Raw genomic sequence first — 22,459 nt, 5'->3', positions numbered from 1 at the left:
GAGAGCACAGAAAGAGCTATGTAGCTGTCTAACTGTGACTGAGTACATAAATCACCATAGGTCTGATTTTTACTGATTGGCCAAACATAAAGCAAAAATTAGGGTCAGCAGCATATGAATTTCTGTGAATAGTGAGGGTGTGCACATCCTCGGAAACTACGGGCAATTCAGCATAGTCAAACCACCTAACCTGCACATCTTTGGAATTAAGGAAAAGAAGCCAAAATGATCAACAGCAAAGGAGAGGAATAGCTCTAGAATCTGGAAAAGTTTGATTCAGCAACTCCTTGGAGGTACTTTTACAAACAATCAGCTAAAAGGGAGAATCCTTTTTCAAGCAGAAAGGCAGCAGAGTTCAGCAAACATTACCAAGTGTAAGAGTGGCAAACATTATAAACAGTCAAGGGGACCTTGCAAGATTCAGTATAGAAACAGATTTCATGGCCTTACACAATCTGGAAAGGTAAGTTGAGTTGGTCGCAAGCTGGCAACACATGAAATAAGAAATAGTAGGAACTGCCAATGCTGAAGTCTGAGATAACAAGGCATGGAGGTGGATGAACACAGCAGACCAGTCAGCATCTCAGGAGCAGAAAAGCTGACGTTTCAGATCTGGACCCCTTCTTCAGAAATAGGGGAGGAGGGGGCTCTGAAGTAAATAGAGAGATGGGGAGGTGATGATAGAAGGTGTATAGTGGAGCGGGTAGTTGGAGAGAAGATGGACAGGTCAAGGAAGCGGGATGAAGTCAGTACAGGTGAGTGTAGGTAGGGAGTTGGGATGGGGGTTGGTCAGTGAGGAGGTAGGGGCGGGTCGATGGGAGGGAAGACAGGCAGGTCAAGGAGGTGAGGTCAAGAGAGGGGTCTGGTCTTGAGATGAGGCCAGGGTTGGGGAGGTTTTTGAAGTTTGTAAAATCCACATTGAGACTAATAGGTTGGAGGGCTCCCAGGTGCTGTTCCTCCAGTTTTCGGGTGACAACGGTGTGATACTGGAGGAGGGCCAGGATGGACATGTCAAGTGGTAGATCAAGACATGGTCATACAAAGGAAAATCCACGTTGGGGCATGCAGTTCACACAAACAAAGACGGGATGACTGCACGGAGATTGATGACAGGATACCCCACCATGCCATTCGTGTCGTGCGCCACAGTGACCAGCACATCAGTGCCAGCTGAGTGAGGCGGTGTCAGTGCTTGTAACACAACCACACGGTGAATGCCAGAGCGAATCTCTAAGCCAGAGGTGGAGTGTCTTTCATCGAGACGTGACACCGATGGCGAGGGAAACCATGTAAACAACTAACGGGGAAGTCGGCTGTCCCCGAGGGTGAGACAATGTGGAAGTTTCCAACACAAGAATGGGGGGGGGGGGGGGTGAAGGAACGGAGGGAGGGGGGAAAACGAGGGAGTTGCAAATAACAACAAGCAGATGGACCCCCGGACGCCCACCGCGGTGTCCCACTCCTTCTCCTCCCTTACCAGAGTAGCTGAATCCTGCTCCGCCATCCCAGTTGGGGGCCCAGGCTCGATCCCGATCCCAGGCGGCGGCCTCCCTCCGCCGTCTCCTGGTTACCAAACACGGACGCCGACAGTCGAGCTCCGAACGCCGCTCACCGCCATCCAGCCGTGGGTGATCGACAGCTCATGCCTTAGCCTTCCCCGTGACACTGCAGCTTGGGTTGTTGTCCCTGAGAGATTGACACTTGTCCATGTTCACATGTTGGGCCGCAGTTTGAGCACAACAGAGGGACGTTCAGCCCATCAAGTGCATGCAGCCTCGCTGCAATAATATTCCAGACTTTTCCCATTCATTTTCCCTCCCTCATATCGTTTTTTGTATATCTCCCCTCGACCCCTCAATTATCGAATATTCACTCGACTTTCTGTAAGGACATTGCTAGCTTCCCCAGTCTATCTGTGTAATTGAAATGCCTCATCAATGGAACCTTTTTCTGCACCATCTCTAAAGCTTTCACATCCTCAGTGATGCTTAGCCGTCAGTTGAAGCTAAACCTGTGTTTTATGAAGCAGAGACATGAACTCCTGTGTTTTTCACTATATGCTTCTACGTATAAAGCCCAGAATCCTAAGAATTTTTCAACCACCTTCTCTACATGACCTGCCACTTGATAAGTCAAATAGGTAGAAAATTAGCCAGGAGGAGCCATAAAGTAGGAATGTCCAGCATACTTCTAATGGCACATGCAGGAGTACAGAAATAGGATAAGACAGATGAATGCATAGCTGAAAACATGGTAAGGGAGGAGGGCTTTAGATTCCTGGGACACTGGGCCTTGCTTTGAGCAAGTTGGCACCTGTACATCTGGTTGGGTTACGTATGAACCGAACAAAAACAAAGTTGCTGGAAAAGCTCAGCAGGTTTTGCAGTATCTGTGGAGGAGAAAACAGAGTTAACGTTTGAAGGGTCACCGGACCCGAAACATTAACTCTGTTTTCTCCTCCATAGATGCTGCCAGACCTGCTGAGCTTTTCGACCAACTTTGTTGTTGTGAGAGAATAAGGATGTCTGAATCAAGCTTAAACTTCATGTTATGAATGCACAGAGTATAGTTGCCACGTAGAATTGTGATCTTGTGACGATAAAGAAGACCTGGGTTAAGGATGAGCAGATCTTGCTGTTAAACATTCCTGGTTACAATGTGTTCAGAAAAGACAAGAAAGGAATAAAGGAGGAGGGGTATTATTTTTGGCTCAGGCGAGTGTTGCCCTACTGGAGAAAGATGATTTTTCAGAGGCTTGATTTGCCTAAAGCTAAGGAATGAGAAGGGTGAAATTACTTTGTTGTAATACATCACCAGCTAGTGGGGATGACACAGAGGAACAAATCTACAAGGAGATTATAGAGAGGTATAAATAAGATAGAGTAATCATAATGGATTGAATTCCCAGATCGACTGGGATAATGCTCATCTTAAAAAGCAGCAAGGGAGGAATATTCGTGGATTATGATTAGGGGAATTTCATAAAGAGTATGTGTTGAGTCCAACAGGAAAGGATGCACTGCTGGACCTAGTTCTTGAGAATGACGTGGACCAAGTACATGATGTGACAACAGAGGAACATTTAGGGGTCAATGATCACTATGTAATAAAGTTTAGGATGACAGTAGAAACTTGAGTTTGTTAATCAGCATAAAAATTATCAACTAGTGGATAGCAGACTTCAGTGGGTCAAGAACTGAGGTGCGCTAGGCAGACTGGAACAAAAGATTAGCAGGAAAAACAGTAGTTGAAAAATGGACAATCTTCAGAAAGGATAATAAAATGTGAGGCTAGATGAACACAGCAGGCCCAGCAGCATCTCAGGAGCACAAAAGCTGACGTTTCGGGCCTAGACCCTTCATCAGAGAGGGGGATGGGGTGAGGGTTCGGGAATAAATAGGGAGAGAGGGGGAGGCGGACTGAAGATGGAGAGAAAAGAAGATAGGTGGAGAGGAGAGTATAGGTGGGGAGGTAGGGAGGGGATAGGTCAGTCCAGGGAAGACGGACAGGTCAAGGAGGTGGGATGAGGTTATTAGGTAGGAGATGGAGGTGCGGCTTGGGGTGGGAGGAAGGGATGGGTGAGAGGAAGGTCAGGTTAGGGAGACAGAGACAGGCTGGACTGGTTTTGGGATGCAGTGGGTGGAGGGGAAGAGCTGGGCTGGTTGAGCCTCACATTTTATTATCTTGGATTCTCCAGCATCTGCAGTTCCCATTATCACCAATCTTCAGAAAGGAGATAGTTTGGGTACAGTCAAGGTATATTCCCTCAAAAGGGAAAAGTAGGGTAAGCAAATCCAGATTTGCCTGGATGGCAAAGGAAATAGAAACTATATTAATGAATTCTTATGACGGGTGTTAGGTAGTAATTAAGTTCAGAACCAAGCTAAATACACGCAGTTAAGAAGGGAGGTATGAAAGCAAATAAAAGAAGGAAGGAGGTGCTAGGATAAAAGACTGGTGGCTGACATAAAATTCCAAAGTCTTTTATGAGCACATAAGTAGTGATAAATGGAAGAGTAGATTTGGTTAGAAACCAGAAGAAGATTTAGACTGAGGAAGCATGACAGTTGTGTTAAATTAATATTGCATCTTACCTTATCTACAAGGCAGATGCTGCCCAGGCCATGGTGACTGAGGAGGCACATCAGTCATTAGAAAAGTTTGAAGTTGATAAGGAGGAAGTGTTGCACAAGTTGCCTGTATTTTAAATTAAACACGGCATTAGGACTGGATGATATTATACAAGGATAAAAAAGGAAGTGAGACTGGAACCTGCAGATGCAATTATCTTTCAGTCTTTCCTGGATTCAAGGATTGTGCCAAAGGACAGGCGAATTGCAAACATAATGTCCCTATTCAACAAAGCTGTAACAAGTGGCCCAGAAATCACAGACTAGTCAGTTTAAATTCAGTGATGGGGAAGCTTCTAGAAATAACTATTCAGGATAGAATTATTCGTCACATGGAAAAGTGTGATTAATTTGAAAGAGGCAACATGGATTTGTTAAGGTAAAATCATGTCTAAATAACTTGGAGGTTTTCAAAGAGGGAGCAGAGGGAGTTGATAACGGGAAAGTTATTGATGTGATGTATATGAACTTGCAAAAGGCATTTGCTACAGTGCCACACAATTGACTTGTGAGGAAAGTTGCAACTCGTGGAATAAAACCCAAAAGGGGTCAAACCATTCCAGTGTTTTTAGGTCAATCAGTCGGATTCCCACTGCCAGCACAAGATACAGCCCTTTATAGCTTTCTTCTTATTATCTAGATCAGAGGATAATGCTATGTTCCCCGCTTATGGTATGACTGGATAAGTAGGAAACCTGGGCTGATTTTGTTTTGTTTGCTTAGTCATGTTGGTTAGCTACTGAAACACCTCCAGGCAGGGCTGCAGATTTTCTTTAACACAGAACAGAAATTTATTACTCCGAAGGACTTTCGTGTTGGACACTGGACATAGTCCAAGGGCACCATTCAGACACACCCCACATCTACAGATATTGGCATCTGACATCCTCTAAGATCCCTTAGACATTTCAAATTCACTTATAGGATGCTTCTACCCTTTAATACTGCTTCTCAGGCTGCACTGCCAAGCATCATTGTCATGTTGCAGCAAGGACACTCACTCAGCTTGTGAACTAGATCAGGCTGCATCTCCGGGTGTTCCAGCTGCCGTCATTGTGCTCGCTCTGTGCTTGGCTCAATGCTCACAGTATCCCTGCCTTGCCTTTCTAATGTGTGTTTTGTTGTCTCACCCAGCAATACCAGGCTCACACTGGAGATAATGGGAACTGCAGATGCTGGAGAATCTCAGATAATAAAGTGTGGAGCTGACGAAGGGTCTAGGCCCTAAATGTCAGCTTTTGTGCTTCTAAGATGCTGCTTGCCCTGCTGTGTTCATCCAGCTCCACACTTTATTACCCAGACTCACACTAGTTCTGTCTTGACATGCCGTTTAGCACAAACACAAAGACAGGAAGCTTGCCATGGTTGTAAGCAGTCCTCAGTAAAGTCAAGTGGGATGACCTTTGCCGAGGGGGCCCCAGCACATCAAGCCCAACAGCTCATACCAGACTACAGGCTTGGACACCAGCAGTCACCTTCCTCAGGCTGTCAGAATCAGAAGCCACTTCACAGAAGGGATGAGGGACCCCACTACTTGTCTTGCCTCTACTTGCCCTATTGTGGACTGTTTACATCCTGGAATGAGAGAGGCGGGTATTATGGGGAAGAAAGTGGGTGACACAGCTAACACTTACGGTGCAGATGGGGCAGTGTCTCCAGAGAGCGGTAGGGAGTTCGGAGGGTATGCAGAGTAAGTATTGTCAGGGGTTGGTTGAATGACAAAAAGTGAGAAAGCCTTTATAAATGTAGAGTATGGGCCTTGCTGAGAAGTGGCTATAATAGCAGAGTAAGTATCAGGTACCAGGGAGAAGAGGATGACAATTACACTGACAGAAAGGCAATGGGCATTGACTTTTCTCCCAACAGCACTGTCTTTCCTCCAGATGGCTGAGGTTGCTCTAACCTGGATGGCAACCTCAGACCAGGTTGGCATTTTGTTTTGTACACTCCCTTGCTAATCCTAGGAGAAGAGGAAATTCCAACTAGGTACTGAAATGCGAGGCATTTCCCACTTTCCACCACGCCCATGAAAATGTCAGTGTCTGTGCACTGCAGCTGTAAAGTGACAGTGCTTGCCTGGGTGCAAAACAGCCTTTTAAAGATGACTTGGAGAATAAAGGGTGTCACCTAATTCCCGGATATCCCACAGTGTTGAGCTGTGTCCAGAATAATGTGTGGTTATGAACGGGCTGGAATCCATTGGTAGGGTGCCTAAACGGCGAGATAGGTAGTTAATGAAGCACCAGTCCCGAAATGTCAACTCTGGTTTTTCCTTCACAGATGCTGCCAGACCTGCTGAGCTTTTTCAGAAACCATGTTTTTGTTCCTGATTTACAGCATCCACAGTTCTTTCGGTTTTTTATTTAATGAAGCAAGTTTGGTAAGATATAGCAAGAAACCTTGCTAGGCCTTGAGGTGCAAATTCCTCCAAAAACCTTGACATAAGTTGCAGTTAAACCAAAAACAAAATTCAGTCTGTAATTGTTCTCAGTTCTAATAACTTGCAGATTTCTAATTAAATTCTCCTGGTGTCGAAGCTGCACAAGCTAAACCCTTCTGCTGAAGCAACTTATTCCCTGAACTGTCCTGAATTCCTTGTAGGAAAGAAACTGAACTGGTTTCTGAACTCAACCCTTATTTACTTTCTGAACTGGGTTCAATAAATTGTTCAAGCCTAGAGTTTCTGAGCTGAAAACAAGACTAATGGCCTTAATGTTTACCCTACCTGCCCTGAACCTAACAATATAAATAAATTTCAATTAACCTCCCAGTTGCCTGTAGTCACCTGTTTTCTGACAAATGTTGGGTTTAGGTCACTGTGCCAGAAAAGCTCTGATCTTTTTTAAAAGAAAACCCTGTAAGTAATGCACACAAATCTAACATTACTTTGAAATCCAAATTCCAGAAGTTATTTGTATAAATATATATAGCTTCTCACTACTGTAGATTATCAAGAGCAACATGTGTGAGCATTAAATGCTGCCATTGCATGAATGGTTGAAAAGAATAAGTATTTTCATCTCATGTACTTTTGAAAATCCAGTGTGGAATATGGAGTAAAAAGAGAAAAGTGATTGAGAATAAAAGGCTATGGAGACGTGAACTGATTTAAGCAAGTTTTTATCGTTGCATGCTGAATAGTATTTAAAGCAATTGAAAGATCTTGTATCCATTCTGCAAGTGTATTGGGTTAAATTTTTACCTGATCACCATAACACATCAGTCACACCACCAATTTACAATAATCAGAAAATCAATATCATATTGAAGTTAGTGCAGAATGCTAATAAGCATCAGATTTACATAGTCTTCAATTTTCAAACTATCAAAGAACAGTACTATAGGTAGTATACAGTAACATTTTTAACATTTTTCTTGAATTTAAGAAATCTAATCACTTTTTTTGTGAGTACAGTAACGGTAAGGTACTGTATCTGCCACAAACACACTACCCATGATTTTCTGTCCTTTGCTCATGTCACTATATAAAGAAAAATTATCTAACACTTTTGTTTAATTTTATAGTTCAGGAACACATTAAAATTCAATTATATGGCCCATGAATTTTAAACTAAATATTTGAATATATTATACATGAAATTACTTAATGGTTATTTATTAATTTTTAAATATTTTCCAATTTTCTTTTCCTTCACAACATACTGATCCGCAATAAGGTAATGCAAGTTCCACCAGAGGGAGCCAAATGACCACTTGCTTTTGATCAAAAATGGAAAAGGTCCTGATATTCCACAGGAAAATAATTGTTTCAGCACAAATGAGTTGTGATTTTGGACGGTGCAGAAGGTCTGACACAACTATCTTCACCCAGCAAGTTGTAACATCTGATAGACAATTATCTGGCTTCTGAAATCCTTGAATAAAGTCCCAAATTCTGAATTAGATTTAAAGACTTTAGGTGATTCCATGTGACTTACTCAAATAGTTAGCCATGAAAATTTAGAGGAATTAAAACTTTCACAAACTATTTTCTGCAGTAATTACAATGTGGTAAGCCAGCTGGACCTCATATACATGATCTTCCTCATTAAGGCTGTTAATCTGGTCCAATCAGGGAGCCCTGGTTGACTGATTTATAAAAGTTGTGTCAGAGATTCTGGCACTCTGAAAAAACAGTATGATATTTGAGGATGCTTTATGTATAAATAAACGGTGGCTAGGTGACAGGATACTAGCCTCTTTGGAGTTATTTCAGTGGTGATGAGAGTAAAGCATGTTCCTGATAAAACTCACAATGATCATCTTTGAGTTAGGTTGAGCATTTCTGACATTGTGCCTTTGTTTGGGAAGCTTGGTCTGTTTGACCCTTCCATTGAGGATCATGCCCAGTATTTGGAAGGAATCTATCCCAGTGACAGTTTGGGATCTGGGAATAATGATGTAAGTTTACAAAATTGTCTACTAGCTGAAGCACAACTGAACTTTGAACAGGTACGAAACCTAGCTTTATCATTTGAAACTGGCAAGTAGAACATATGAATTGCAGGCTGTTCTGATGGAAGTGGACACCCTCACTGATCTGACTGAGGTGGGAGAACACCACTTCAGTAAAGACAGTTACATGGCATCACTGCACAGAGGGAATCTAGGTCAGCCGACAGCAAAACTCTAAAACAAAATAAAGCCTCGGCAAAATGGTTAAAATTTTCTTCAGGATCCAGGCCAGCAATCCATTGTAGTTCTTGTTGGTATGAGGACTTGAGACAGCAAAAGAGTCCTACCTGACCTAAGTTGAGTAAGAGACCTCATAGGCCAGTATCCAGAGTACATACCCTGGAAAGCCAACCTACATTTGATTTGGAACAGATAATTTACTTAGCAACATCCAAATTAGAACCAATCAAAACAAATGATAAGTTAATTGGTCACTAGTTCTAATGGAGGTCAATACTGGTGTGACCATTTCAATGATCCCAGAAGAATGTTTTAACAAAATTTGTTCTGGACTCCAACTCATAAGTTTGTGCAAGACCTCACTGGACAGAGAGCTTGTAGATTCTTGTACAACATCGGTTCAGATCTCTTTTGAGAAGCAGCTATTTCAGTTACCACCGATTGTGATAAAAGACTTGGGCCTAATCTTAATGGGTGAAATTGGTTGAGTCAGATTCACAAAGGTTGGTTCAACATTTCTTGATTAGAAAACAGCTGTTTGAGTGAAGTCCTAATTAAATACCCAAAACGTTTTCAGGAAGGTCTAGGGACTATCAAAGAAGCTGAGGCCATCTTGCATATTGACCAGGAAGCATTTCCATGATTCTGAGGCCCACTGAGTGCCATTTGCCTTGTGTACAAAAGTAGAGGTAGAAATCAGAAGGCTGCACAGTGAAGGAATCGTCAATCCAGTCCAGTTTGTGGAATGGGCAGCAGGTCATGCTGATTATGAAGTCCAGCAAGATGATTTGCTTTTATGGGGTTTTTAAACAAATGGTAAATCACTTTTTGCTGCTGGATAGTACCCAATCCCTCTGATAGAGGATTTATACTCAAAGCTGGTTGCGGGGGGGGGGGGGGGTGCTGTCCTTCACAAAGTTGGATACGAGCCATGCTTATTTGCAGTTGTGGTTATGTGTTGATTTCTAGAAGTATGCTACAATTAATGCCCAAAATGCCTTGTACCAATATGCAAGACTGCCATTTGGGGTATTGTCAGCCTGTTTAATTTTTCAATTGATGATGGAGAACATCTGGCAAAGTTGATGTTCAAATAACAAAAAGTTGAAAAGGAACACTGTGTACTTGGACATTGTCCTGAGGCATTTTTCCAAAGTGGATGTTTGCCTCAGGAGGGAAAAAACTGTTCCAGGTCCTGTAGCTCATAGGTGGCCCAATGGAGAACTACGCCCAATAGTGTATGCATCCAGGACTTTGGATAATGTAGATCATTAATAGACCAGATAGAGAAAGTAGGACTGGTGGTTATATTTAGAGTCAGGAGATTCCACCAATACCATTATGGATGCAAATTTGTGATAGTGACAGATCAGAGTCCCCTACTTGGCCTGCTTAAAGGGGACAAGGCATTGCCACCCATAACTTTGGGCCACATTCAGCAGTGGGACCTAATACCAAGGGCTTATTATTACAAGTTAGAACACCATCCAGGAGACCAAGTTGGTCTTGTGTTGTTAAGCACTTTGAATATTTTCTCTTTTTTTGTAATAAATATAAAGTCTTTACTTTGGCTAAACTTATCATCTCAATTCATATATATTTAGATGATCAGCAACCATCTTCTCCTGGCATATTTTAAAAATAATTATGTCATAGCAATCAAAAATTCAATGAATTATAAATTATATTAAGTGCAAATAAAAATTTACCTGTGAAGAAAAATGAGTTATATTTTTCCAGCTCAAAAACATTAAGTCAAGCAAAACCTAGTAGCATGAAATGATTTATGCGTACGACTATAAATAATTCATGAAGAATACAGACTGCTTCAATTCTTCATGGCATTCTGACAGCCCCTGTTGTGCCTCAGATGAATAGCTAGCAATACTTCTCAACCATTCACCCTGCTAGCAGTCTGGATAGATGAATGTCTGGGATTCAATTTCTGATTACAGAATGATTTTTTCTCCCAGCATCCTTTTTCCATTAACAAATATAAATAATACAGTATAAACATTAACAGATAATAAAACCTCTATTACTTTGCATGCTACTATCTTGGTGTGGACAATTAGTCTGGAATAGATCCATAAACAAATATAAATAATATAGTATAAACATTAACAGATAATAAAACCTCTATTACTTTGCATGCTACTATCTTGGTGTGGACAATTAGTCTGGGATAGAAAAATACAGAAGTCTTCAAATATTTTTATTGCCATTTCTATAGGTGTATTGCATGTCAGTTCTGTGTAGACTGTATCAAACTATTTAAATTCATTAAATATTTACAAAATCAATCACTAGAAATGAATCATTAAGTACTTTATTAGCAATGTTGTGAGCTAGATCACAGCATCCACAAAAAGATAGAATTATACTTACTGTGTTAATTTGCAGCAAGCTGCATTGTACTTGATTAAATAAGAAATGTAATAAGGAAAGATAGAAACTGAAACTCCCTGGCAACCAAACATCACAATGATGTAATAGTGCAACACTTGTTATTTGTCACACATTAGAATTTGGGTGGAATCCAGTAAACGAGATTGCAGCCCTCTGCTTGGTTTGTCAAATTTAACCAATTGTTTAATGAACAGGATCCACCATTTTTTAATTGATTAAACCCAACTGATTTACAGAAAAGCTATGTCAGTCAATTAAAGAAAGCATAATCCATGGTCGACAACCCAGAGCTCAAATCATTTCTCAATTTCAAGCCTACACTGTGTGTGGCAATATTGATGCAACACCATTTTGAAATGGAAAGCCACAAACTTGTTTGGAGGCCAGCTCAGTGCACAATTAATGGTGCCTGGTACTACAGTTCTACAGTTGCACTTAATGTAATTTATAATTCAATGAGTTTATGGTTGCTATAGCGTAATTATTTTAAAAATATACCAAAAGAAACTGATGTTGATCATCAAAATATTTATGAATTAATGAGTTTAGCCAACGTAAAAATTTCATATTTAATACAATAAAAAAGAGGAGAGTATTCTAAGTACTCAAACAAGGCAGGCAGCATCTATGGGGAATGAAGCAGTGATAATGCATGGATGCAAGAACCATCTCCAAATTATGATACTCAATGGAAAACAGCTGCCATGATAAGGTCTGCAATTTCCTTGCACAAAGGAGGAAGGAAATAGAGGTCCAGTGATGTATGTTCCATGACAAGTGGCCAAACACTGAATGAGAAGTAATTTGATCAGTTCTGTATGATTTATCTTACATTTCCATTCTTTTTCATCAGCCACATCACATAATGGTTCCTCACATTGCTTCCCACTGCTGAGCTCTTTCATCCAACGGACCATTTGCTTTTGCCCGTCTCTACTTTGGAAATCTTCTGGTAATCCTCAGTCTATTCAGAAGCTTTTCAAGGTGCTCAAAAGGCTGTTATTTAGAGACATGAGGCCTCCAAACCCCACGCCTCAGCTTTGCTGGGAAAATATTTTGCAGAACATTTTGGAGGTGCCATAAAAAAAACTTTGTACCATCCAGGAGTACAATTTGTTTCCAAAGGAATTTGAAAATTTAGCTCATGCGTATCTGCTTTTGCTTGTATAATACAAGATAAGTGCTGTTGCTTACTCATTACACTGGATGTTGTGTGAATGGGGACAATAGCTATTGTTGGAAACTTGAGAGTTGAGTAAAGGAAATGATAACAAGATTGTTGCATTGCTTTAAACTGTACACAGGTTATATGGGATTTCTATCAGTGCTACTCGTTGAACTCAAAGCCTTCGATGTCTCTACACTCAAGGTGCCTGTCTGATTGTGTGTGTCAATGTGATATAAACTGCCTTGGGATTTCTCTTGATCCCATGTGCCAAAGATATTTGCTAGTACATCTTTTTGCTCCTAATTTTCTTTTAACAAAGAATAGTATAGCACTGGAACAAGCTATTCGGTACACAATGTTGTGCCAAAAATGATGCCAGATTAAATTAATCCCTTTGCCTGCCCTTGGCCCATATCCCTCCATTTCTTGCATATTCATGTGCTTATCTAAAAGTGCCTTAAATACGCCTATCACATCTGCCTGCTCCCACACCTGGAGTGCGTTCCAGCCTCCTATGACACTCTGCATAAAGAAACTTGCCTCTCACATCTCCTTTGAACTATCCCTCCTCACCTTAAATGCATGACCCTTAGTATTAGACATTTCAACACTGGGAACAAGATACTGACCATCAACCCTATCTAGGCATCTCACAGTTTTGTAAAATTCTATCAAGTCTTCCCTCAGCCTCTGCTGCTCCAGAGAAAACCACCCAAGTTTTCTAGAATTTCTTTATAATGCATACACTCTAATCCAGGCAGCATCTAGGTAAACCTCTTTTTTGTACCCTTACAAAAGCCGCTTAACTAAACTCGTCCTTACCCCTAACAACTTCTTCAACTCCTCCCACATCCTACAGACTACAGGGGCGGCCATGGGATCCCGCATGGGCCCAAGCTATGCCTGCCTCTTTGTAGGATACATGGAACAGTCCCTCTTCCGCACCTACACTGGCACGATCCCCTACCTCTTCTTCCGCTACATCGATGACTGTATCGGCGTTGCCTTGTGCTCCCAAAAGGAGCTTGAACAGTTAATTAACTTTACTAACACCTTTCACCCAAACCTCAATTTCACCTGGATCATCTCTGATGCCTCCCTCTTCTTCCTGGACCTCTCTGTTTCCATCCCTGGTGGCCGCCTCAAAACCGATATCTATTTCAAGCCCACCAACTCCCCCAGCTACCTAGACTACACTGCCTCCTCCCACCTTCCTGCCACAATGCGATCCCCTACTCCCAATTCCTCCGCCTCCATCACATCTGTTCCCAAGATGGGGCATTCCATTCCCGAACATTCCAGATGTACCCTTATTCCAAGGACTGCAACATCCCCCCTTCAGAGGTGGAAAATGCTCTCGACCGCATCTCTTGCATTTCTCGCACCTCTGCCCTCACATCCCCTCCCCGCAACATAAACAAAGATAGAATCCCCCTTGTCCTCACGTATCACCCAACAACCTCCGGATTCAACATATCATTCTCCACCACTTCCGCCACCTGCAATCTGACCCCACAACCAAGGATGTATTTCCCTCCCCACCCGTATCTGCCTTCCATAGGCACAGCTCTCTCTATGACTTGCTCATCCACTCCACACTCCCCACTAGCCCCACAATCCCCTGCAGCTTTCCCTGCAATTGCAGGAAGTGCTACACCTGTCCCTACATTTACCCCCTCACCTCTATCCAAGGAACCACAAAACCTTCCACATCAGACAGATATTCACCTGCACATCCGCTAATGTGGTTCACTGCATCCACTACTCATGATGTGGCCTCCTCTACATCGGTGAGACCAAGCGGGCTTGGAGACTGCTTTGTAGAGCACCTGAGCTCTGTTCGCAACAAACGACAACACCTTCCAGGAGCAAACCACTTCATCTCCCCCTCCCACTCCCTGGGCAACATGTCCATCCTGGGCCTCCTCCAGTGTCACAATGACACCACCCAGAAACTAGAGGAGCAGCACTTCATATCCCGCCTCAGGAGCCTACAACCCAATGGCCTCAGTGTGGACTTTACTAGTTTCAAAATCTTCCCACCTTTCTCCCCACCTCCCCCCGGCTTCATTCCAGACCAACCCTCCCTCTCATCCCCACCTCCTTGACCTGACACAACATGTCCATCTTCTCTCCTGCCTCACTGACCAATCCCCACCACTGCCTACCTGCACTCACCTACCACCATCCCACTTACTTTCCCCAGCCCCACCCCTCCTTTCTTTATTTATTTATTTCAGAACTCCCTTCACCCTCCCCCATTTCTGAAGAAGGGTCCTGACCCAAAACATCCGCTTTCCTACTCCTCTGATGCTGCCTGCCCTGCTGTGTTCCTCCAGCTCCATACTGTATTATCTCTGGCTCCAGCATCAGCAGTTCTTAATATCTCTGAGTGAGATAATACCAAAATCTGTCTTACCTTAATTGTTGCAAAACAATAAATACATTTCAATTTAAAATATTCTATAGTGCTCCCTCAATGATTATTGCAGCAAAATAATATTTTTATCAATTTTTTATTTGTTCTCAGTTGCAATGTATGTTCTTTTATGCCATTTGGGATGTAATTACAGCCTTTGTTCCATTTTGTGACATCCTGAGTACACAAGATATGATCAGGTTAACACTGTAAATTTTACAATCTTGATTTGCACTGTTAATCATGGAGTAGTAAAATAATTTCTTCAAAACATTAAGATAAATGAGTGAACTAGGTTTTTAGTGAATTTTATAAGAGATGATATCAATTGTGTTGTTTTAATTAAATAACTCAAAGTCCACACACACTGGTTAGAAATATTTCTAAAACCGCACCTAACGTATTTATGCATCTTAAATCGCTCAAAATAGACTCAAATAACATAATCTATTTGATACTTTCAAATTTCAAGACAGTTCTGTATTTCACATTTATGTTAGCAGCCTGATCTGTTTCTGTGTGCTTAATTCAAGAAAATTGCAGAGAAAAATATAGCAACTTTCGTTGCTATTAGATCATGAACAACTTTGGATCAGAGAAATTGATCTATTTTATGGTCCCCATTTGAATGTATATTATTGAAATGATTTATAATGTTGGTTCAATTGTGTAGATTCCAGTTCACGTAGTGAATTTGTAAAACTCATTTGGCAGGCTTGAATCTGACTGCCATAAAATTTTCATATTAAGTGCCTGGAATTTCCTAGAATTACACTTAGAGTGCATTCCCCCTAACAAAATGATGGAAAATGTAACAAAAACAAAGTTGTTGGAAAAGCTCAGCACGTCTGGCGGCATCTGTAAAGGAGAAAACAGAATTAATGTTTTGGGTCCGGTGACCCTTCCTCAGAACTGGAAAAGTGTGAATCTTTACTTTTAACAAAAATCAAATTTGGATTCTGAAATTCAGATCATCATAGAATCTCTACAGTGTGGAAGCAGGCCATTTGGCCCATTGAGTCCACATTGACGTGCTAAAGAGCATCCCAATCAGACCCACCCCATTCCCCATCCTTGCATTTCCCACTGACGACATGACAGGCAATTTAGCACAGCTAATCTACCTAACCTGCACACCTTTGGACTGTGGGAGGAAACTGGAGCACCTGAAGGAAACCCACCTGGACAGAGGGAGAACATGCAAACTCCACACAGACAGTCACCTGAGGCTGGAATTGAACCCAAGTCCTTGGCACTGTGAGGCAGCATTGCTAACCACTTAGCCACTGTGCTGCCCTATAAACCCCTCAACAGTTCTTCATACATTTTATGACATATTTCAGTTACAGCATTAGTTCTTATCTATTATCTTCCATTTACTGTGATTAAAGTTGACTGAAAGCCCCACTGGTTCATAAGAACAAAACCACTTTCTGTTGAGTTTTCCAGTAGCAACATTGAAAGAGAATCGGGAACCATCTTGGAATTATCAGCTAAGCAATCAGATAATTTGCAACTCTGGAAAAAGAGTCCTGAAGCTTAACTTTCCAAACCATTAAATGTTAAATTAAGGTAACCAGTCACCAACTCACCCAGGTCACTAGGTGAATGGGTGGGTGGAGCTTCTTCAGTGAAATCGACAAGATGGGAAGGCTTTGGTTAATGACACTAAAGAGATCCTTCCATGGCCATTGAAAGACTGGTGTTGGAATTGCTACCATTGCGTAGCAGCTGATAACTAAATGCTTCAACGGCATTTCATCTGTCTCGCATTTCACTTACCTTTAACTACACTTACCTGTTTCCAATCTTTTCCATGACATGAAAATAGCTTTTGCAGATCCACTTTCTCTTGCAGCTAAGAATCAAAAGCAGAAACCATACCTTTCACCTCCAGTTTTGGCAACAGCGAGAGCAACAGTAGCAGCAGCACCTACTCCTCAGCCACATGCCCATCCGATTGCAGGCAGTATGCAAACTGGGATCCAGTTAGAATAACCTAAGACCCCAGTGTACATCTTTGAGTACTATAAGAGGTCCAGGCTTCCAAGGCTATCTTCAGCTGACAACTGAAAACATCATCTTGGTGAAATAGGTGGCGGATATTATCAATGGCTGACTGGCCATCGATGGCCACTAAGGTAACTGTCACTGTAATACCCCTTCTATTTATTGTGTAAATTAATTTTAAATAGTTATGTGTAGAAAGCCCTCATTTCATAATTAGAGATAACTCAGTGTGGAGCTGGAGGAACACAGCAGGCCAGGCAGCATCAGAGGAACAGGAAATCTGACGTTTCAGATCGGGACCTTTCTTCAGATAGTTCTCAGATGAACTAGAAAAGGCTGTTTGAAATTTTTGATAAAGGGTCCCGACCCGAAACATCAGCTTTCCTGCTCCTCTGATGCTGCCTGGCCTGCTGTGTTACTCCAGCTCCACACTGTTATCTCTGGCTCCAGCAGCGGCAGTTCTTACTATCTCTTATTGAATAATTACTTGACTGCATATAAAGACAAACTAAAGGATAGTGATTCATTTTTAATCAACGTTTGGATGTATAATGACACACCTCTGTGGAAATCTCGAGTTGAGACTTGAAACCAGCTTGATGGATCCTAACTTTATTTTTACCTATGTAGGTCAGTCACTGAACAGCTTTGATATTGTGAAACGTCCAACAATAAGACAGTCACATTTGGTCTGTTTGCTGGTGAGATTTAACACAACCATCAGAACCAAAAGTTCATCCAGTCAATGAATCAGGTTCCAGAACAAACGCACAACAGCAAACAGCCTTTTCCAATGCATTGAGAACTAATCTCCCAGAAATTCAACTACAACAAGCATTGTAAATTCTCGTGAACCTTTTGTTTCCAAAGAACCTCAGTGAAACTTCAAGTCACCACAACCAAACAAAAGACTACAGGCCTTAAGTCAGAAGCAGAGATACATGTAATCCACAAAAGAGCACTATCTTTATCTGTCTTCAATTATATTGTGTTGGATGTGTGAGTGAGACCAGGTATATGTGAGGGTTAATTTATAAATATCTGAGAGTAACCACTTTATTTTTAAACTCCTGAAAACTTACAACTTAATTATTTAATTGGAATACAAATTCAAAGGGGTTAAAAAGGCACACCTCTTTCCATAGAAAAATTTTGATGACAGCAATAGGAAATTACATACATTCTGCTCATGATTTTATAAATTTTCAATTGCTGCTTCTTTTTGTAAGGAAGTAACTTAACATTGTGATATTCTACTGACCAATCAATTAATCTGTGTGCATTATTTATATTGTTTTCAGTCTGTGATACTCTGAATCAAAGAGCTTTGTTTTAAAGTAAGTTGGTGTATACTTATTAAAGAAACTGTAACACAGCATAAAGAAATTAAATTATGCAATGTTTATATTTACCAAACAACGTGACTAATACTACAAGATTTTAAGGTGTGCAGGCTTGAGGTATTTTTACTTCCACCCGAGTGTGTACAGATTTGCTTCAAGATTATTTTTTTTTCCCCTCCAGTTTCAGGTTTAAGATATAACATCATTTCAACAATTCTTGTATTAGATGCAGGCTCCTACTGTTTTTTTTTTGTTTGCCTCTCACCTAGCAACTATCACTTCTATTACCACATCTGAAATAAGACACACACAGTACGTAACCTCTCAAACACCACCCTATGAAACATAAGATAACAAAAATGCCTGGGTGACTTCCTCAGACCTCCAAGGATATACTTGAATGGTGGACACAAACTTTGTGCCTAATTGAACTATTTGTTAAGATGTAAAGCCCTATCTAAGACGGAAGCCTTTGAAAAGATTAAATAGAATTTTCTCAGCACACCTTGACTTTACAAGGTGGACGGAGCAATTTTATTGGGTTGGACATCTTCATCCAAGCTCCAGTGAGTCCAAACATTGTCTGTTACTCAGCTCTTTCATGGCCAAGTGTTTCCTTCCCAGAGCAGTGTTAGTGTTGTGGTGAAACCTCTTCATATTGATCAGCTCATGAGAAGTCTCAGTCATTTGCAAAACAGGTTGTTGTTGCCAAAAATGCATAATGTTGAGTATGAAGCCTGATTAGGCCAAATAGCTCACCCAAGAGAGGCAGCTACACTTGCTAATATGAGTAAAGCTCTTCCCACTCTTACCTGAAAAATCAATTATCTCTTGGGGAGGTGGAGCCTGAAACAAGGGAGGAAAAGAAATTTACATTCCCAGCTATCTAATTTATGTTTACATTCAATTATGTGTACACAATTTCTGGCTGTTTTGGTTTGCAAAAATATTCTGTGCACTAATGTTTTCTAATTGATTTTCTTTGTTGCCATCCAATCACATGTTAATATTTTCTGTCTTGAAATTAATTAGCAGGATACTGGCTTGAAAGTACTTAATATATTTGTCAGAAATCTTTGCTTCTCAGTGAAAATCTACCAATTTGTATGTTCAAACAGTGTGAAATGGCTTAATTTCAGGGTATATTATGAAATAACAAAAATAGCTTGTTTAAACTGAAATAATTTTAGACATGAATTTATTCCCTCTACGTCCATATTTATTCCTGTCACGAAGGTGCGGAAATAAAATTCTTCAGAATACGACCTTGCCTTGAAAACTTGACAAAGATCTCTTGATTAGGATTATTTGAAGTGAGCAGTATTTTTGAAAATGGCAACATGGTAAACCAGATCTTTCAGACAAAAAAACCTCACTGATAGTTTACTTCCATGATATATATACTGGGCTGAACATATATGAGGCATTACATTTGTATTTGCCATTTTTTTTAAAATGGATTCATGATCTGAACAAGTTGCTGATGGCATTGTTTTTGCTAAATCAATTACCACCCACTCCCACATAGATATAAATGCATTTTGCGACTGCTGAGCTGCGTACAGCTTAAAAAAAACAGATGGTTCATCTGCTCAAGATAGTGCCTGCCTGTGCTAATTATGAAAAGGTGGATTTATACAGTGGCATGTTGCAGTGATGTACAAACAATTTGTAATATCAGATTTATTTTGAAATTTATTTCTTTCTAAATATGGTTGAATCATTCTCCATCTAAGTTATTGATGTTTTTGTTTTATAACATCTTCTAAAGCATGCATTGCTAAAACAGGAAGAGAAATTTTGTAGTGAGACACCACTGAAGCTCTGTTGAAGTAATGGTTATTCTCTGGAGAGCTGCTATGCTGCAGTCTGCCTTTTATGAATACGGCAATGCATTCATATCTGAGCCTACAGTGTGTGGCAGATGATTTATCCTGTATCTGGCAATAAACATCGTGCAAAATCCTAAAATTTTTCATCAATTTTAGAATGAAGAAATATTTCTTACAGCCAGACTTGCACATAGTTAGTCAATAGATGAGTAGTTTCAAGGTAGGAGCAAATAATCAAAGACTTCAATGTTTGACTTCCTCACTGTTTTCTGGAGATTAATTTGGACATACAATGTAACATTTTAGGTCCACCAAGAAAGAATAGGAATTCCTTTCACAACAAAGATATACAAATTAAGCTTAACAAATGCATGTAATGGTTGCTTACTTAGACAGTCTGGAAAAGGGATACTTCTAAGTTAAATAGATATCTGAAATGCCACCATTTAATATTTTCCACATTGTAAACAAATATTAATATTCATTAAAATCATTTGCTCTATTGTGATGTCTGAAAATTATGAACTATCACTGAAGTAGAAAATGGAAATGAACTCCTTTTATAATGTGAGTTAAGTAACCTGGTCTTATAATATAGTTGGCAAGATTCAAAATCTGTTTCCTTGTGACAGATCGTGATAGCTGAATAGATTTGTTTCATCATGGAAGTAAATTCATTATCAGACCAGGATGGAACAGAAGGTGCAAAAGGAAGAAATGAGATGACGTGATGTCCTTCACCTTGTTATCGAAATGTGAATCAATAAAAATCACCACTGGGAGCAGCGGAACTGGATTTAAACTCTTGCTACCAATATATGAAATCTAATAATCGGTCATTAAAGTCATTTTACAATTTGTAAATCTTTGCTGAAAATTCACCTTTCTTCAACTTTTTAAATCAATGTACTTTCTCCATAAAATATTTCAGCCCCCTGGGATGGAATTTTAAATGAATTCTGATTAATCTCCACTAATTACTCATTTTAATATTAAAATTTTCAGAAATGATTTGGAAAATATTTAGTAGTTCTGGTTTTCCTCCTGAAGTGATTTCTGATTTGCTTTTCATACCAAGGATGTCACATCACTAGTTAAAAGGAGTGTGTTCCCATTTCTCATATGCCTGTGTCAACACTAAATAAAATATTTAATTAAAACGTTATTTCTTAAGGGAACATAGAAATAGGAAAGAAGCTACTAAATTAAGCCCTCGGGAATATCGAATAGCCACTTAATCCATCTGTTCACAAGAAAATGTATGTTTTTTTCTGCTGGTTAAGTATTTTGACTTCTATGATAGATGTTTGTAATATGTGAGGAATCATATATTTGGAGGTACCTTGTATATTTTAAAATTGATTTTGGTTACATTGAATGAACATCTGTTTTCTACTTTCTGTGAAGGTACGACAACAACATCTAAGCAATGCTTTCCATCTGCTTGTTCTTAGAAAAAAAATGAGACCCAAAATGTTCTGTCTTTCCCAGTAAGATGTTTTTTTTTAAACAAAAGAAATGAAACACACAGGAAATTGTGCATATTTCTGAAAAAGTGAGAAATTGCTCTTCCCTTCAATTAAAGTGAAGGAAATATTTGTCATTGCATGGTTCACTTTTGCAATTTTATATCTCAATATTTAAAAATAAGGATAATGTTCTTATATTTCTAATGTTAAATAACAGTTGTTTAACCATTCACTTTACATGCATTTTTAAAGTTTACCAGTCTACTTTGCCGTCATAACATTATAGAACATGGAACATTTACAGCACAGTACAGGACCTTCGACCCTCGATGTTGTGCCGACCTGTCATACCAATCTCAAGCCCATCTAACCTACACTATTCCATGTACGTCCATATGCTTGTCCAATGACGACTTAAATGTACTTAAAGTTGGCAAATCTACTACCGTTGCAGGCAAAGCGTTCCATTCCCTTACTACTCTCCGAGTAAAGAAACTACCTCTGACATCTGTCCTATATCTTTCACCCCTCAATTTAAAGCTATGCCCCCTCGTGCTTGCCGTCACCATCCTAGGAAGAAGGCTCTCCCTATCCACCCTATCTAACACTCTGATTATTTTATGTGTCTCAAAAAAGTCACCTCTCAACCTTCTTCTCTCTAATGAAAACAGCCTCAAGTCCCTCAGCCTTTCCGCGTAAGACCTTCCCTCCATACTAGGCAACATCCTAGTAAATCTCCTCTGCACCCTTTCCAAAGCTTCCACATCCTTCTTATAATGCGGTGACCAGAACTGTACACAATACTCCAAGTGCGGCCACACCAGAGGTTTGTACAGTATCTGTGAAGGTACAATATCTCAAGAGTAGAGCATCGAACAATTGGAATGTAAAGAGCACTTTGGTGAACATAACACTTAGAAAATGAATCCACACAGTGCAACAGAATGATACGGACTTGTGTGTCAGAGTCCTCTCCAAATAGTTCTTGCTTATAATGAAATGCACCCCAAGACCCTCGCTGACCACACAAGAGTTATCTATGGA

General features: G+C 40.3%; 1 protein-coding gene and 1 long non-coding RNA gene across 4 annotated transcripts in view; one reads left to right on the top strand and one right to left on the bottom strand.

Moving 5' to 3' along the window:
• The window catches only part of ttc21b (tetratricopeptide repeat domain 21B), a 100,944-nt gene extending 98,914 nt beyond the window's left edge, over positions 1-2,030 (bottom strand). For 2 of the 3 annotated variants that reach the window (XM_048534595.2, XM_048534594.2), the window contains exon 1: positions 1,478-2,028. In XM_048534595.2, the coding sequence (XP_048390552.1) occupies positions 1,478-1,504 (27 nt within the window). In that variant the 5' untranslated portion in view covers positions 1,505-2,028. Of the gene's footprint in view, positions 1-1,477 lie in introns of all 3 variants that reach the window. The other variant, XM_048534597.2, reaches the window with a different exon arrangement.
• On the top strand, positions 993-21,431 carry LOC125454142 (uncharacterized). The gene is made up of 3 exons (XR_007247929.2): positions 993-1,325; positions 16,620-16,902; positions 17,402-21,431. It is a non-coding gene; the product is annotated as an uncharacterized LOC125454142 (long non-coding RNA).
• The last annotated feature ends 1,028 nt before the right edge of the window (positions 21,432-22,459 follow it).

The sequence above is a fragment of the Stegostoma tigrinum genome, chromosome 7 (assembly GCF_030684315.1).
Source record: "Stegostoma tigrinum isolate sSteTig4 chromosome 7, sSteTig4.hap1, whole genome shotgun sequence".
NCBI classification, from domain to species: Eukaryota; Metazoa; Chordata; class Chondrichthyes; order Orectolobiformes; family Stegostomatidae; genus Stegostoma; species Stegostoma tigrinum.
The sequence above is the reverse complement of the archived record's forward strand: the minus strand, read 5'-3'. Positions and strand labels throughout refer to the sequence as shown.